Consider the following 18,141-nt stretch of genomic DNA (forward strand, 5'->3'; position numbering starts at 1 on the left):
GTCCATGGATTACACTTTGAGCCAGAAGAAAGACAAAGAAAAAAGAAAGCTAATTTAAGCTTGCATTCCTAGCACATTATGTTCCCAAGTAGGAAATATCTGATATGTACCCGTTAGCTTAACATTATAGCCTATAATGAATATATTATGAACGCTACCGACTGCCTCAGAATGTCTTTCCTAATGCTCTGTTGCCATCTAGTGGCTGCATCTAGTATCTCCCGGTCTAATGTGATGAAAGAAAGCAGTGAGGGGGCACAGATGCACAAGACACTCTTTCAGCAGCAGTAGTATCTATTTCAAAGATGTAATTTGACTCAATATTTTTAATCTTGTGGTTCCACTAAATATTGATGGCCACATCACTCAATGCCCAGTGTTAATGCAACCCAGAGTCACAACAAACCTTGAAGGTCCTTGCATCAGAATGTCTAAGTCATCTCATGCAAAGGGAAATACTTGGCACCAGTATGACAGAGTTGTACACAGACGTAATTCATTTTTCATTCAGACATAAGGCATTAAGCTAGGCTATAAGACAATGCCAGATTTACGATAGTGGTTTTTAATGGCAAGTTAGCAGATAAAACCTTTATTATGCCTGCACAATCTTACCAATGAGAAGGTTAATATATCAAACAATTCACAATTTCTTGGTTTCATCCATTTTCATACATATAAAATCACTATAAAAGTCACTCTGTAATTCTGTGGTTTTCTCAACATTCACACATTAAAACTGATCGATTGCTACACCGCACGTTCTCCATTTAGTAAAAAATCTCAGCCAATCACATCTCCAGGGGAAGAGATGGCACTGTATGGAAGGAGCTATGAGATCGACTGAACTCCTTTCCTTAACAAGAACAATAAGACAATTTTCTGTCAAAGAAAACAAAGAAAAGGTCTGAATAAATAAAAAAAAAGAAAGATTCAAAAGCAGTAGAGTTTTTGTCACAGCACAGCTTGAGCTGCTCAGTGGCCAGCACGGGGGCCTCCTGCAGCATTGTGGTATTGATTTGGAGAGACAGTGGCCACAGTAAAAGTGAGCCAGAAAGTCTTTGAAGTGTCAAACTGTCCTCTTCTTACAGTCTCAGCTTGGAACAGTAAACATATGGGGGACATTATAACAGAAAAAGACGATCTGAGGGGAACCGACAATGACGTCTGGGCTCAGAGTTAGACATTCATTACATTTCATAATTATATCCGTGTGATACATTCTATAACGTATGGTGCGGCCTAGTGCTCCTGATTGCCATTTGACATACAACTGCTGTGGGCTGCAAGTGTGTTGTGTCACAAACAGTGAAGGAGCAGGACATGAAAGAGACATCTGGCGTTGAGTAGACATCTCTGTCCTCCACTGACAGGCGGAACAGTCTTTGCATCTTTAGTGCATCAGGGGAAGGTTAAGTTTGTCCAGACAGGTCCTTTCTAGGATACAGCAGAGGCGTTGGACAACGGGGGCAGTAGTGGCGATTTTAAGGGACAGTGACAGTGAAGGGACTTCCGGGAACATTCTCATCTCCCCATTTGACGATGAGGATGTAGTTGCCCTGCTCTTTGACGGTGTATGTGACATTGTACATCCTGTTGCCCATGTGTTTGACGTACACCTCTTCACAGGGAGTCTTAGGTCCATGGACGCCGACCATTAACATGTTGGTACCTGCAGGAGGAAGGACAGCATAGTCAACCATCAGTGCTTGCATGTGCATGTGTGCCTAAGTAGATCTGTACATCTGGCCTTTTGAGAAGCGTGCTGTCCCTCACCTGCATTGCTGCAGTCTACCGTGAAAGTGTTCTTCTGACCAACAAAGGCTTTCGATAGGCCGGCACCCCTGGAGATGACTTTACTGGCGTCAGAGGAGAACTTGGGCAAGGAGCCAAAGGCTCCACCCATTGTGGACGATTTTGTGACCGTTTCCACTAGGACAGATGACGTCTCGTGCAAACTGTGGCCACCGGAGAGACGAGCCCCTGAAGATTAAAGAGAAAGTTGAGAGTGGAGAAAACAGTTGAGAGAAAGGCTAGTTGAGTATAAAGTTTGGCAAGAAGTAAGTCTGCAAGATGAAATGCAGAGAGAAATCCCATGCTTAGCTGTGATCTAACTTAACCATAAACTCAAAGAGCCAGTGGACTAGTACTGCAGGTGTCTGTCAAATAATTAGATAGAGAAAGACAGAGTACGAGGAACACAGTGAATCTGAATATTTACTTTTTACAATTTCAGGAAACATTTTCACTCGCTGGAAACATTCAAGAAATGATAGTTTTAGTCTAGGTTATGGTGATGTGACATGGTCACGCTTTGGCCTCAGCAGTCAGGCAATAATATGAGTAATTGTGCCACGAGTGTCACTGGTGTTGCAGACACTTCTCATGAAGGTCTAGTTTGAGGTTTCGGGTTACACACCTGAGACTTTGGCCTTGAAGGGGCTGCCTACGATGTGCTGGGGTCCTCCGTACTTGATGGAGATGAGGTAGCTCCCTGGGGCCATGGGTGTATAGGTGACTTTGTAGCCCTCAGAACACTCCTGGCAGTCCATCTTAACCTTAGACGGTCCATCGATGGTAACAGACAGAGCTCCCGAGCCAGCATTACAGGTGTTCACATTGAAATCTGCCGCAACACCTGGTAAAGTAGAAATGATAGAAAGAGGAAGGAACTGTTATGCTGCGAAAACTACGGTGGGCATGTGAGTTCGCTGGGCTCCCCGACCCTGGGATGACCTGCCTAAAGAACCCAGGTGTTCTTAGACATTTCTCATGCACTCTATTTAATATATATATACAGTTCAAATTCAACAACAACAAATTAACATACGTAGCAGTAGTGGCTGGAGTCTCTGTCTGATGACCTAAAAGCCTAATTATCTCCCCCAGCATACAGGGAGGTAGCGTTTAAGATGTTGGCTCGAATCCTGGGTGTTGCACATATACAGTACATCTTGACAGCTCTACTGTACAACTCCTTGTAACCACTACCCAGTATAATATCCCTGCAGAATGCACTATGACGGACTGCTTACCTGTGGATCCTCCTTCTAGGCCTGGTCCAAATGCAGACACCATACCAGGGTCTCCCACTTGCCCTGGCTCTCCCACACGGATCTTGAAAGGGCTGCCAGGGATATGGCTGCCGTTGAAGCGAACGTCGATTGAGTGGACACCATTCTCCCTTGGGATAAACCTGATGGCATGCTTGTCTGTTTGGAATAATCAAGAATAATCATAATCATGGTATGACCATTTCTGACACTGACATATAATTACTAATTCATGTATTAAACTAAATTATCTCTTCATAAGGCCCAGAGGTACAAAGATCTGTTCATCTTTTCAACATGTTCTGTCTTACCGCTGTCCAACTCGGTGATGTAGCATTCCTCGATAGCCCCAGATGGGGTGTGAACCTTGGCATCAATCAGGCCTCTGGCTCCATTCAGCTGTACTGCAAAAGAAGCCTCCTGACCGACCTTCAGACCCATCTCCTGAGGGAAGAAAGAAAGAGCATTGTGAGAAGACTGACGAGTCTGACGGTAATATGTTCTATTTTAGTTTGTTAAGGCGTGTGTACTTTCTGTTGCTGTACTCTTATCTTCATTCTACTGTTCTATGCCGTAATGAACCACCCAATTTCCCCCTCAGGATCCATTCCATTTATTGTGTTTTGTTATTATTTTATCTTGCCTTATCATCCCCCCAGAAGGTGTTAGCTACAGTACCTGCTTTAAGTGGGAAGTGGGCTGGTTGTACATGAGATAAAAGGAAACAGGGTGTAAGAGGTATAGCATTACGTAGTAAAGGGATGAAATTAGTCTGGCTCTCTCAGACTCTCAACCCAAAAGCTCAAAGGTCAGATAGACAGAGCTATAAGTAGTCTGATGAAGGATGAGCTAGAGCGAGTTATGCCAAGCCCAGAATACACGCCTAAACAAAAATACTCCCCACATATAGGTTTCTAAGTCACTGGCCAAAACGAATAAATCTATTTGCAGCTAAACAAAATGACGACTTTATAATGTAGAGGCTGTAAATATGGAGAGGGTTTCTAGTTGATGTGAGAGAGCAGCCTATTCATACAGCTGTGACCTCAGCTACTCAACTGGTTCTATAAAAGTAGTCCTCACTGCTATTTTTGTGAGTTAGGGCTTAGGTTTAGTGTTAGGCTTGGAACTGGGTTATAGTAGTCGTGATAGAAGTTTACTTAAGGTATGGGTTATGGGTTAGGGCAGAGGTTCTCAACATGTGGGTCTGGACCCCCAGGGAAGTCCCCAAATGATTTTGGGTTGTGTTTGGTGTTTTCTCACTCAACAGTAAACAAACAAACATACAGTATGTGGTGTGTACAGGGTATCTGCACATTTATAAAGTGACTAAAGTGACTTTTAAGACCTTTTAAAAACCCTGAAATAAAAATGTCATTGTGTCAAAAGTAAGCAACAAACTAAATGGTCAAACCATTGGTCAAATGTTTCACAATTCTTATCTGTGGAACCGACTCAAACTAAATGCAATGCCTCAACTCCTTACCAGGGTGGGGGGCTGAAAGGTTGAGAACTAATGGGTTAGAGAATAGTGGGTATGCACATGGATAAAGTGAGTGGCAAAGTCAGCTTAACCTCGTTTAATCAGATCAGACTTTTCTGTTTGAATGTATGGGCTGTCAAGGCCAAAGTCGTTTGTTGCCACTCAGAAGGTGTTCACGCATAACTTCCAGGTATGATGATGTTGTCACGTGCATACTCTCTATTAGTGGAAGATCCCCACAAGTAAGACCGTGCACTCTCACCTGCAGGCTGGTCACCGTTAGTCGGCGAGCGTCATCCGATAGGGTGGCAATGGGTACAATGAAGGGAGAATCCGGGATGTGCTCGTCATTGAACTTAATCGAAACTTCATAGTCACCTGCAGGATGAGAAAGCATTAGCCAATAGCCAGGCACAAAGCCACACTTGCCGTTTCCACTAAAGATGGTAAATACTATCTGATACTTCTTAGAGTATAAGGACTATAACGTCTGTTAAAGTCCTTTGTTGCCCGATTCTTATTAATTACGTTTCAAACTGGTCTGCTATAGCTATGCATTAAAAGTGAATGAATGTACAATCCAATATGTTACTGGTCTGAAGTTATACATAATAATAAACAATAACAAGCCAATACTGTATATTGAATGACACAATTTTATTTTATTTAAATGATGACCCTGTCAGAACATCCTGTGACGTGAGAACTTGTGACTGTCTGGTTGACACACACACACACACACACACACACACACACACACACACACACACACACACACACACACACACACACACACACACACACACACACACACACACACACACACACACACACACACACACACACACACACACACACACACACACACACACACACACACACACACACACACACACACACACTACATAATTCTCTCACCAGGTTCTTGGACCACGTAGGCAACTCCACATGACCCATCCTTCCTGTCTTCAAAGGTGATCTCAGCCTTGCTGGGCCCCTCTACAGCAATGGACAGACCGCCAGCACCCGCCTCCCTGGTCCAGATACTGAACTCCGCTGCAACACATCAAACAGAAGTCACATTATTACCCTCTAGTTGTGCACCTCAGTACTAGTTTTAGTAAGAGACATCTATGAAAATCTGGGACATTTCTTCACCAATATGTTTCTAAAAGGTGTTTCTAATAATATGTACTAAAAGATTGAAATTCAACTCCCGGGGGAAATTTGAGTTATTAGCATAATATGTGACCATACCCATAACATCCTATATAAGGCAAAAAAAGTCAAAATTTCATCATTCTTTCAGTAGCATGTCATGCTACTGAAAAAACGGCCATAGCCGGCCATAGCCGTCATCACAAATGTGATGAGGTCACGCCTTTGGACGACTCCCCCTGGTGGTCGAGAGTGCCAATGGCACCTTTGGACGCCTTTACATTTTTTTTTGCAGGTGATGACATGCACAATTAAATTACATTTTATTTATAATGGGCTTCGGTGGCAACGAGGGCCAAAACTGGTAGCCAGCTGGTGGCACGGTCACATATTATGCTAATAACAAAGAATTCCCCCGGGAGTTGAATTTCAATCTTTTAGTACATGTTATTAGACACCTTTAGAAACACATTGGTGAAGACATTTCTTGGTAACGATTTAGTTCCAGATTGGTCAAATACCTGATAAAATGCCCTTACTATTTGAGCAGCTTGTGATGATGACATGGAGAACACTGGTAAATAGGCAATTCATATATACAACAGTATGTATATATATCAGTGGTTCCCAAACATTTCAGGTCGAGATTAGACGTTTGCCCGTGACCCTACCTATTGAAAATAGCTGATCTACAAGCGCACATTTTCTTTTTTTTTTATGTAAAAGAAAAAGTACACCGATCCACATAAGGCAGGAGCCTATCTCCTGTTTCTGTAGTGTGAGGCAGCTTAATGTACAAGTACACCCCCCTGGACATGATGTACAAGTGCACCCCCTGGACATGACGCTAGTATATTCATGTTGCAGGGACTTACCCCAATCAAACCCTTGATGCTGAGTGCCAAGCAGGGAGACATTGGGTCATTTAGTCTTTAGTATAACCCAGCCGGGGATCGAAGCCCAACCTCCCAGTCTCAGGGCGGACACTCTAACCACAAGGCCACTGAGTCGGTTTCTTTAATGTAGGGGAAAATAATTGGTCCAAATGTGTCCCGATTCCCGACCCACTGTTTGGGAAACAGTGCTATATATAATGTCCTATTGCCAGCCAACGTACCTGGTATCCCTGCCACTCCCCTTTCCAGGCCCGTGCCTCCGGCTCGGACCTTGTGTGACCCTCCCTCCCCGAGGGGCCCCACGGTAAACTGGAAGGGGCTGCCAGGGACGTGCTGGCCCCGGTATTTGACGTTGACAGTGTGGGGTCCCATCTCCTGTGGGATGAACCTGACACTGTATGCACTGTCCTCTCCCTCGATGATCTCTGCGTCCTCAGTCTTCCCTCCGGGACTGGTCACCTGTGCTGTCATCTCCTTGGTCCCTGACTCACCTGACAAGAGGAGAGACAGGAAGGAGAAAAAAAACATGGAGGAAATAAAAGGAGAGCAGGAAAGAAGAGAGGATAACAGGAGAGGTACAAGTGGAAAAAGGAGACAGGAGGATGATGGGGACAGAGAGAGAGAGGGAGGGAATTGAGTAAGAGGTGAAGGAAGTAGTAGATGATGATGATAATGAAAAAGATGAAGAGGAGGAGAGGAAGAAAAGAGAGAAATAAGTATTATTTTTTTTACAAATTTTCTAGTAGAGCTCAATGTATTTTTCACTCACAGTCAGACACATGGAAATACACTCATTCAGCATGTGCTGAACGGTTAATGACACATCATACTGTAGCTGCTTTAAGTTACAAAGTCAAGCCATTAGGTTACGAAGGTAAGAACCCCTGGAGCGAGTTGAATACATTAAATTCTATACCAGACTTATAGCCTGGTATTATATTATAAAGGCCGTTTCAGATGGGGGACTATCGGCGCAGGGCGTTTTTGCTTGGATCAGCGGGGATCGCGCTGTGGTCTCATGTTCAGGCGCGTAGCGGGGAAATAAAGCTGACCACCATCCAGCCCTTGCACACGAGCACGCGCAAGAGATTTTCTCTGGGCCGCGCCCAAATAATCGCCCGCCTCTCACTGAAAGTGAATTACTGGGGCGCGTCACTCGCTCCCCGTCTGAAACTGCCTTTAGACTGTCTGTTAACACTGACCTGATTTAATTTAGAATAGTTGTCTACCCTCCCAACCACCCCTAAATATTGGCGACTACTGTGGTAAGTCAAATTTAGGTAGGTCACAGGTAGGTCACAAGCCTCAGTATATTTGCATGCAGCTGACTCCAAGTGCTGTTGTTCTCAAAAAACGTAATAATTACAATTAAAGACCTGTAGGTTGAATCTGAAAGAAACGATGAAAGACAACAAAAAAAACGACAAATCGGACACACACACACACACACACACACACACACACACACACACACACACACACACACACACACACACACACACACACACACACACACACACACACACACACACACACACACACACACACACACACACACACACACACACACACACACACACACACACACACACACACACACACACACACACACACACACACACACACACACACACACACACACACACACACACACACACACACACACACACACACACACACACACACACACACACACACACACACACACACACACACACACACACACACACACACACACACACCCTCTTGCTTGGATTGGATCCCACTGAAGCCGGTCAGGCTCTCTCGGCCCAGGAACTCTCCGAACACGTCCCTGAACGGGTCTCCCCCCACCTGGGTGCTCTCCTCCACGCGCACCTCCCTCTTGGTCTCCCCCGCGCGGGTATTTCTGATCTCTGTGCGCTCTGTGCGCGTGTACGTGTGGCTGCTGCGCGTGAACGTCCGCGTCAGACGCTCCTGAGCTGAAACCATCTGAAACCAGTTGCCTACAGCGGGGCAGGAGGGGGACGAGGAAGAGGAAGAGGAGGAGCAGAGGAAAGGAAACAGGGATATATAGAGGGGCTTTGACGAAGGCACAGGAGGGTTTAAGATGCTAGAGCAGCGTTTCTCAACCAGTGAAAAGTAGTTTGTGAGGTATTCTGCCAGGATTAGACTAAAAAACTAAACTTAAAGGTGCTATAGAATAGATAACAGTCAACCACTAGATATTGCACTACACACCTCTGTGGCATAACTAAGGTTCCTTATTTCTCCAAGAGTAGTCAGATAGTTTGCACAACACAACTCCAAGTGTCTGTTATAAGGGGGAGATTAAAATCGTAACCAATGAAAACAGAAGCAACGTGGACAATGGCCACCATGGGATGACAAATCATAATAAAATAGAAAAACAAAACAAAACATGTTTTGTGGGATACTTTCTGTCTACGTAGAAAATATTACCAATATCACCTTTATTAGTTGAGGTTGAGCCAGAGTGAGACGAAATGATTATAATGAGCCTGTCTGTTTGTCTGTTACCATGTATGGCAATCTGTCTGCAGATTTGTCCACCAGAGGGTGCTGAGGAGGCATGAATATGCGCACATCTAGGTTGCCTAGTTTTTATTATTCTCTGAATAGTAACGGCCCAATATTCAGTACCTATACAAAACCAGTTGAGAAGCACTGTGCTACAGAAAGCATACTGAGCACATTAGGGAGGCAACAGGACAGAGAGACGTAGTCGTTGTGGGGGTGGGGTTGCTGCTATAGCCAGAGAGCGCAGCCTGGTTGCGTTTCTGCGGTAATGGCCCACCTGGTATTTTGAGGTTGAGGTCACAGGTGCTGCCGATGGTGGCGATGGAGGGCGCCTGTCTCTTCCGGGTGATGCTCTCCTTCATTCTGCCTTCGCCGTACACCTTCACCGTGAACGGACTTCCTGTCAGGACAGATAGGTCAGCAGTGGTGGAAAAAAAATGTACTCAAATGTACTCAAAAGTAAAAGTATTAATATAGCCATGTAGAAATACTCTGTCACAAAGTAAAAGTCCAGTACTCAAAATTAAAAGTAGGCCTACAATAGTATTGACTTAAAGTACCAAAAGTAGAATTCAGAATGTACCATTTCACAAGTTTGCAAATGTATATATATTTTGTGAAAATAGCAGATATACAAGCTCAAATGCGTCGCATCACGATGCATTGTGAGTGAGCTTGTAGATGGGATACTTTCTCTTCTTTTGTTCTTTTTTGTGTGGCTTTTGTGTCTTTATTGATAGTTACAGTGAAGTCGGACAGGAAAGAGGGAGAGAGAGAAGGGAAGAGACACATGCAGCAAAGGTCGTCATGAACGGGACTCGAATGTGCAATGCGATGTCAGGCCAGAGCCTATATATGTGGCCTGCACCTGGACAACTAGACCAGACAGAGCATCCATCCTTTATGTACCTGGGACATGCTGGTCAGCAAACTTGATGTTGATGATGTAGTTGCCAGGCTCGGTGGGACAGTAGGTGACCTTACATGTCCCATCCTCCACGTCCTCACAGTTGATGTCCACTTTACTGGGGCCCTCGATGGACAAACCCAGACCACCGTAACCTGGAGGTGAGAGGGCAGGAAGGGTGGCATAGGGGAAAAGAAGTGAATAACTTAGGTCGTACAAATGGTATGTATCGAAAGCTCATGTACTTGTGTCATTTTAAATCCTTGCCCCTTGGGTTTCTAGCCTTGATGTACAGTTTCACACTCAGATAAACCTTCTATATGCAGTTAAGTCAGACAACTCACGAATAGATTTAACCAATATTTATTATAGAATACAAGTGTGCATACGATATTAGACTTGGCGTTCGGCTCTGCTGCATTTTCTCCCTGCTCGGCGCGATTAAACACCATCGTAAAACATTAAGAGCAGGGAGATAGATATACAATAAACCCCCATGGGGAACATAAATACAGAGCCCACCGGTGGTGCTGGGGTGGTGGTGGGAGCAAACATCACATAACAACCAGGAACCATATGCAGAGGAAGGCAGGAAGAGTACGCAGACTGGTGAGCTTAAGTAGCCCGCCTAATTGGTCAGCTGACTGCCACATCAGCAAATGACGTGTGGGACTTGCACACACTTATACGCCCACATAGTAATGCAGCATGTTAACCCCTTGAGTATAGTATATAGTATGCGCCTTTGAGCATGGCATGAACTCCCTCGAGTATGTCTGAATGAACTAACTCCGCAGGCTACGCTCCATTTATACCGTATAGGCCCAGAACAGATCCAGAATTCCTAGCATTAATGCTCACCAGCGTTTCTCGTGTCGACAATGAACTCGGCCACCTCAAACGTGTGTCCCTCCACCAGGCCCTGTCCATAGACCTTCACCTTGCTGGCGTCCCCAATCTCGGACTGTCCCACCATGATTTTGAAGGGACTGTTGGTCACGTGCTTGCCATTCTTTTTTACGCTGACCACGTGTTCCCCCACTTCCTTGGGAGTGAAGGATATACCTGCGGGAAAAGAGCAACCCATCAGAAACATGGACACTAAAGGTCAATACATGCTTTAAGTTAGGTGATACAGAACTATAAAATGACGGTATGGTGGTCTCAGAACCTTCCCACCCCCCCGACACTCCTACACCCCAAGATGCTATGACTCTCCGAACTAGTTAGAAAAGCTCGTCCATTTGTAAAATACACATTTATGCCACGTGGCTCACCGATATGACGATTTGGCAGCCTCTTGAGCAGGCAGGGCTCCTCATGTCCGGACGGTGCCCTGATAGTGGCGGTAAGACTGCTCAGGTCCGTTTCCGTGATCTTCAGAGACACATCTGTCGCCGTGCCAACGTTGAGCTGTGACGTCCTCATGGAGTCGTCACCTAGAAATGAGAGAGAATGACACAAAAAGGCAAAAGATGGATTCGTTAATGCCACAGCGACATCTGCTGGTTGAAACAAATCGACTCTGTCACACACATACATACACAGACAGCCATACACACACATACACAGACAGCCATACACACACATACACAGACAGCCATACACACAAGCAACAAGGAGACCCACCAAGTGCAGCAGCTATTCGGAGACCTCTGCTATTATTATCAGCAAGTCCCTTACTCTGGCTCAAACTGCTTTCACAGAGCCAGCCGAGCCGAGGTCAAATCTGTATGAATAGGCTGCCCCGTCACATCAACTCTACTCCACAGCCTACGCCACAACCTCTACTCCGGAGCTTCAGATTACATTTAGACATATTATTACTCAATTCCTAAATTAAGTACTACTTAATAGCCTAGAGTGTGTTTAAACATACTATTACTATAGGCCCTATAGTAATAGTATGTTCAAACACACTCTGTTGTCTCCTTATAATTGGATGCTGGGGAAAAAAAGAAATGTAGGCTACAGTACTAGCCTACATTTCTTTTTTTCCCCAGCATCCAATTTCTCCTAACACAAGAGCGCGCACGCACACACACACGCACATGCGCACACACACACACACACACGCACACACACACACACACACACACACACACACACACACGCACATGCACATGCACATGCGCACACACACACACACACACACACACACACACACACGCACATGCACGCACACACACACACACACACAGTACCAGTGATCTTGGCGGTGAAGGGGCTGCCAGGGATGTGCTTGTCGTCAAACTTGACTATGATGTTGTAGTCTCCTGGAGCGGTTGGCAGGTAGGACACGGTGCACGTCCCGTCCTTGTTGTCTTTACAGCTGATCTCTGCTTTGGAGGGCCCTTCCACCGCCAGAGACAGACCGCCTGGAGGGAGAGCACAGGAAGGATGAGAGGGCCAATCTAATCTATAGCCGCAAGGACTCTCGCAATGACCTCCTTGCAAATCAATGGGCCTGATTCACCAAGCTGTTCGTAAATAGTGCCTAAATAAAGTACAATCTCACGTGCGATTCACCTGTACAGGCTCTATGTTTGCCCGACAGTCACGAGCGCGTTCCCGTGTAGATCATCTACGGCCCATTTAACACCATAAAAGGCAACCGGGAACTCTGCTTGAGAGCATAAACGTAATCAAGTTGACAACTTACTATGTAGATCAGCTTATGTTGGCAAGTGAGTCACTCACGCGATGGATCCACTGAACGTTAATAAAGTAATAAGAAGTTAATTAACAAAGGTCAAGCTCACGACCAAAAGCGAATACAACTTGGACATACGGTCTACATAATGTATAAGCCCTTTCTACTGAACAGTTGCTCACTCACTCTTGCTGAGGTAAAAGGTTGGAGGTTGGAATCCGCCAATATCTGATCATTTTTTTAACAGAGCTTTATTGATTACTGAGGGGAAACTGTCCTTTGGACGAACTGTGCCGACTCCTACATTGGAATTGGAAACGGAGTAATGGACACAGGCAGCTAGATTTAATCTATACTGCATCCTCAAGGTAAGGCTGCATGCGTTCTGGGCAATGTTATAAATGAATGGCGTGACATGACATTGGAGTTGCAGGAAAGTCCAATAGGCAAAACTGTGGCCACACAGAAAAGAAATCGGTTGAATCTATAATATGCATACAAGCAATAGATTGTTGACATATTGTTTGAGGGGCACTCGCCCCTCCTATGCTTGTGTGTATGTCTGTCCCTATGACCACGGAATGTGCTCGACTGATTGGCTGAGCACGGAATGTGATGAATGATGATAAGAGCACCACTCAGTTCACACAGGTCTGATTTTAAAAATATGTGTTGACAAATGTTGGGCACAAATATTTTATTTGATGTTTGGCACTATAGTAATTGATTTTGAATGAAGATTAAGGCATTTAATGATATACGCAAGCTTTGGTCCCACAAAAGTCTGCCTCCGAGCTGACGTGAGGAAGTTGTGTAAATTCCTTTACATTCATAATGGGCATAAACAGCTTAGTGAACAGGGCGCGTGTATCTCATCTCATGATGCGTACCTTCCCCGGCGTCCTTGGTGACGATGGTGAAGGCAGCAGGTCTGTTGACCATGCCGTGGCTCAGACCAGGACCATAGGCTGTCACGTGACCACTGTTAATGGCATCCACATAGAACTGGAGGGGACTTCCTGGAAGCAACAAGGCACCAACACGCTTTACACATGCATACCAATTTCAGCAAACGATGTTATGTCTCATACTGTACTGAGGTCTCATACGTATAAGACATGCTTGGTGACTTTCGCCCAAACACTTTACTACAAAAGGAAAGGGTTTTGAGTTGACCCTTCTGTCACGGCACCGACTTTTATTAATGGCATAGCTGTGGAAATAGTAAGACAATATTGGCGCCACTCTGGATGACAAAATTGCTTTTGATGCCAACACTGACAAAGGACAACCAGAGACATGTTTTCCTTGAGAAAGTTGAGGGGTTTCAATGTTGATAGATTGTTTGGCAAACTGGGAAGGATTGTTACATTTTTGACAAAAGACCATTGGCAATAACTTTCTGGTGGACCCTCAACACCCTCTCCGTGCCATCAGGGAGGAGGCACATTTAAGGGCCAATTCAAACAGATATCTGAGATAATTTGTTCCCTCGGCTGTTTCGATTTTGAATAAGCTAGTTGCTATGTCACACACACTTTAACGAAGGACAGATGGAATTTTAATGTTTTTATAGCTCATCACAACTTGTGTATTTATGTGTTTATTTTTATGATTTATTTTGTCGACTACTGTTGCAACACAACTTATTCATGTGTTTATTTGTATGATTTATTGTGTTCACTACTGCAACACAAATTGCCCCATAAGGACAATAAATACTAATACTATGCAATCCAATCCAACACTGGCATGGTTATCTTTGACATAGACTACATGCGTATGTGCGTGCATGCACAAGCGAGTGTGGATGTGCCTGCCTGCCTCCTTGGTGCGTGCATGTGGCATACAGTACCTGGGATGTGGTTGCCATCGTATTTGATGTCCATCTCGTGCAGGCCTTTCTCAGTAGGAGAGTACTTGACCGTGACAGTGCCATCCTTGTTATCGGTGATGTTTGGCAGGGCCGTCTTCCCAGAGGGCATGCGCACTTCACCTGTGTAGTCAGTTATAATCCACATTATAGCAGTGTTTCAGCTTCTGTCACCTCGCAGTCTCTTTTTTTTCTGCATCGCTCTCCGCCGATTTCGTGAATAAAGCGGAGATGGCACGTCGAGCAAGCAAGCAAACGGAGTCTTAACCCATTCTGGGCGGGAGCCCCTTTTTTGGTGTTAGCATTATGTTATGCTTTAGCTATTGAAAAATAGCAGATCTACAAGCTCATAGAGCTTGTAGGTCTGCTATTTTTGAAAAATCGAAGAACGACTGACATTCAGAAGATATTTTTAGAATCTGATCTCAGGTCAGAATGGGTTAATCTCACCTGTGATTTCTCCCTTCTGGACAGTGAAGGGTATGACCAGACTGAAGGGGCGGAGCATTGGCTCCATCCCATCGCCGGGGGTGACGGGCTCCTCTGTGGCCTAAAAGGACAGATGGAGAAAGGTGCGGGGGGGATTATTTTACATTGTGGTGCCGGAGCCTGGAGGAGGGCGGAGAGAAAGGAATGGCAGCCATGGAGCAGCAGGCTTTGCCCCCGGCATACAGGACAGCAGAGGGATGACGATGGTCACAGATCACAGATCAGCGTATAGACAAGAGGATGACGGAAAACAAAGCGATCATGCAGCTGAAACGATCACGCTGGAGAAAGAAAAAAAGGTACATTTCTGTATCACATCATTGACACTATGAAGCTTCAGCGGGGCATGAGGGTATAGCGACTGCAAACTACAATTAAGTGATGCGTGTACAGTGAAAGGTAAAAGTTACAGTATGGAGCAGGAGACAGTTTGGAGTGGTGGAGATGTTTTTTATGTATACCCAGTGAGGAGGGTAGCCCACGTAGGGAGAGTAGGGCTGCGATAACTGTAGTTTGTCACATGGCTCTTCTATTATAGGGATGGTGTCACTGGCCTAGCAAGGGGAAGGAAGGTACTGTATAAACACGACCACACACATACACGAGCAAAATGACGTTGTCCTGTAGTCTTAGTAAGAGTTACACACCAAGCTAGCTATCTAAATAATACGATGACAACGCCTCAGTGTCCAGTCAAGGTCATTTTAAGCTCCAAGACTGCATGATGTCTGCTTGTACTGTATCTGCCCTTTTGTGAGGAATTGGAGACATGCCTTATTAAGTTGCAATCCCTCATTTAGCCCGTTTTATCAATCAACACTACACTGGAGACATTTTATGATGCTCATTGGCATAAAATGACGATATCTTATGTCATTTAGATTGATAATACACTTGGAGCACTTTTGCTTAAAACGTGTACATAGTTCATAAACAGTATCAGAAAACATCCATGTGAGGCCTCATACATTGTTTCATGTATGTATGTGACACTATATGTCAACGAGGACAAAAACAACACGAATGAACTTCACACAGATTGGGATCCAAAACCAAAAAAAAAGCAACCAGCTGCAAAAGCTTTGAGAACAGTGCCGCAACTCACCACCACGTGGAAGGGGCTGTCGGGGATCTGCTCGCCGCCAAAGCGGATGGTGATGATGTATTTCCCCGGTTCGGGCGCCGTGTAGTAGATGTCGAATGTCCCGTCGGCGTTCTCCACCACGTCCACGTCCAGCTCAGCGCCGTCGGGGGTGGACACCTTGCACGTGACCTTCCCTTTGCCGGCAGCCTTGGCGTCCACGGTGATGACCGTCTCCTCGCCAATCTGGATGGTGGGGCCGAGGCCTGTTCCTGTCAGAGGTGACAGACGACATGAGGACGCGAGGTTTCACCGTCCGTCCGCCTCAAACGGCGCGTTCAGTCATCTTTCACAGAGTGCGCAATAGACATAGAAAGAAAAAAGAAAAGACACTCACCCAATCCGTGTCCTCCAATAGATACTGCAGGGAAATAGAAATGTAATAATTTAAAATAATATATACGGTATATATATATATATATGTATGGGAAAAATGAAATAGTTTGACTGAATAATGTGGATACATGTTTTCAACAATATACCAGTGGTTCTCAAAGTGGAGTCCGGGGACCCCCAGGGGTTCTTGAGGGAGTTCCAAGTCCCAGCTAAATGATAGTTTGGAAGCAAATGGACCCTTATGGGTCTGTACCTCTGAGAGTACAAATGGAACACTCTCAGAGTTAAATTAACATTGACAATACAAATGGAGGTCCATGGCCTAATGCATGTCAAACTGGGGGGGGGGGGGGATCACTGCTAGCACTGTAAAAAATCTTCTCTTATGGGTGTCCCTGGCATATCTTTTGAAATGGGGGTCCGCGGTCTAAGTGCCAATTTGGGCGTCCTTGACATGAGAGTTTGAGAAGCACTGCACTATACAAGCATATGTGGGTCCTGACCTGTGACCAGGCATTTGCTGGCATCCCCAGACGGCAGGGCGTGGATGCGGTAGGGCGAGTAGGGAATCTCGTCTCCTCCGTACTTGATGGTGATGGTGTAGCGTCCCGTCATGTCGGGGACATAGGACACCGTGTATGTCCCGTCCCTGTTGTCCCTGATGTTAGCCTTCTTGGGCTTGCCCTCGGGATCCTGAAGGCACAGGGACACGAATAAGTTGCGTGTCAAAGTGTGTGCTAACGTGTGTGTGTGTGTGTGTGTGCGTGTGTGTGTGTGTGTGTGTGTGTGTGTGTGTGTGTGTGTGTGCGTGTGTCTCTCCGATAAATTGTTGATTTGAGCATCATCATCTCCTTCACACACAGCGATGTACAATGCAGCGACGGGGGTGTAAAGGATGGGGCGATGGTGCCAAAGTTTAGGAAGCACTACTCCGGTTAGTGGAGTTCTGGAAGAGCTACTGTACATTAGTCAGTCCACAGGGAGACAGTCAGGGGAAGGGGTGATACGGGAGGAACACTGTATGCTGTGGGCTGCTGCTGCCTTCTGCAAAATGAAAAAGGGGAGACTTTGCACTTCCACATCCAAAACTCCCCTAAACCCTGCACCTCTCTGTCCCGGGCCTCCAGGTGTTTGGATGTGCAAAGTTTTAAAAGAACGTCGGCCGAGCTCACTTCACTCTCCCGGCGTGAAAGTGAAGTTTCAACCCAGGCGGCTAATCCCCTCAGAAACCTATTACACATTTACGGACTCAAAAACACAAAAGACCATAGTACCCAATCAATAGGGGTTTTCTTTTAAATTAGGGTGAGATTAGAAACTGAGGAAAACAACTTTAACGTTCAACTAGCTTTTCGAAATGAATCAAAAAGTACCCAGGCGCATACAAACAAAGGATGGCAGGGAGGAAGGGAGCACGGTGGTATGGGGGGGGGGGGCGTCAGACAGCATGTGAAGAGCGGGAGGTTAAAAGGGGGAGGCCGGAGAAGAGAGAGAGAGTAGGGGCTTACGGAGCCTTTCTTAAGAATACGGAAGGGGATGGTTCCCTTTACTATATGTCTCTCCCACACCCTCGTGCCCCAGTCCTTCACAAACACAGAGGCCTCGTGTCCGCAGCCATCAGGACCCTGCAGC

At 45.6% G+C, this 18,141-nt stretch overlaps 1 protein-coding gene across 15 annotated transcripts in view; it reads right to left on the reverse strand.

The window, feature by feature from the left end:
- Nucleotides 1-544: 544 nt before the first annotated feature.
- Nucleotides 545-18,141, reverse strand: part of flncb (filamin C, gamma b (actin binding protein 280)) — a 69,221-nt gene continuing 51,624 nt past the window's right edge. For 2 of the 15 annotated variants that reach the window (XM_080757831.1, XM_080757818.1), the window contains 21 exons: nucleotides 17,013-17,202; nucleotides 16,511-16,534; nucleotides 16,138-16,385; nucleotides 15,494-15,586; nucleotides 14,994-15,093; nucleotides 14,526-14,666; nucleotides 13,561-13,689; nucleotides 12,222-12,395; nucleotides 11,295-11,456; nucleotides 10,879-11,082; nucleotides 10,020-10,172; nucleotides 9,388-9,510; nucleotides 8,321-8,575; nucleotides 6,812-7,081; nucleotides 5,455-5,592; nucleotides 4,799-4,914; nucleotides 3,365-3,497; nucleotides 3,036-3,212; nucleotides 2,420-2,638; nucleotides 1,777-1,983; nucleotides 545-1,672 (listed from right to left, as the gene is read on the reverse strand). In XM_080757831.1, the coding sequence (XP_080613957.1) occupies nucleotides 1,485-1,672; nucleotides 1,777-1,983; nucleotides 2,420-2,638; nucleotides 3,036-3,212; nucleotides 3,365-3,497; nucleotides 4,799-4,914; nucleotides 5,455-5,592; nucleotides 6,812-7,081; nucleotides 8,321-8,575; nucleotides 9,388-9,510; nucleotides 10,020-10,172; nucleotides 10,879-11,082; nucleotides 11,295-11,456; nucleotides 12,222-12,395; nucleotides 13,561-13,689; nucleotides 14,526-14,666; nucleotides 14,994-15,093; nucleotides 15,494-15,586; nucleotides 16,138-16,385; nucleotides 16,511-16,534; nucleotides 17,013-17,202 (3,444 nt within the window). In that variant the 3' untranslated portion in view covers nucleotides 545-1,484. The remainder of the gene's footprint in view (nucleotides 1,673-1,776; nucleotides 1,984-2,419; nucleotides 2,639-3,035; nucleotides 3,213-3,364; nucleotides 3,498-4,798; nucleotides 4,915-5,454; nucleotides 5,593-6,811; nucleotides 7,082-8,320; nucleotides 8,576-9,387; nucleotides 9,511-10,019; nucleotides 10,173-10,878; nucleotides 11,083-11,294; nucleotides 11,457-12,221; nucleotides 12,396-13,560; nucleotides 13,690-14,525; nucleotides 14,667-14,993; nucleotides 15,094-15,493; nucleotides 15,587-16,137; nucleotides 16,386-16,510; nucleotides 16,535-17,012; nucleotides 17,203-18,141) is intronic. The other 13 variants (XM_080757832.1, XM_080757825.1, XM_080757819.1 and 10 more) reach the window with 7 other exon arrangements.

This window comes from Protomyctophum bolini, assembly GCF_963924005.1.
Source record: "Protomyctophum bolini genome assembly, chromosome: 23".
NCBI classification, from domain to species: Eukaryota; Metazoa; Chordata; class Actinopteri; order Myctophiformes; family Myctophidae; genus Protomyctophum; species Protomyctophum bolini.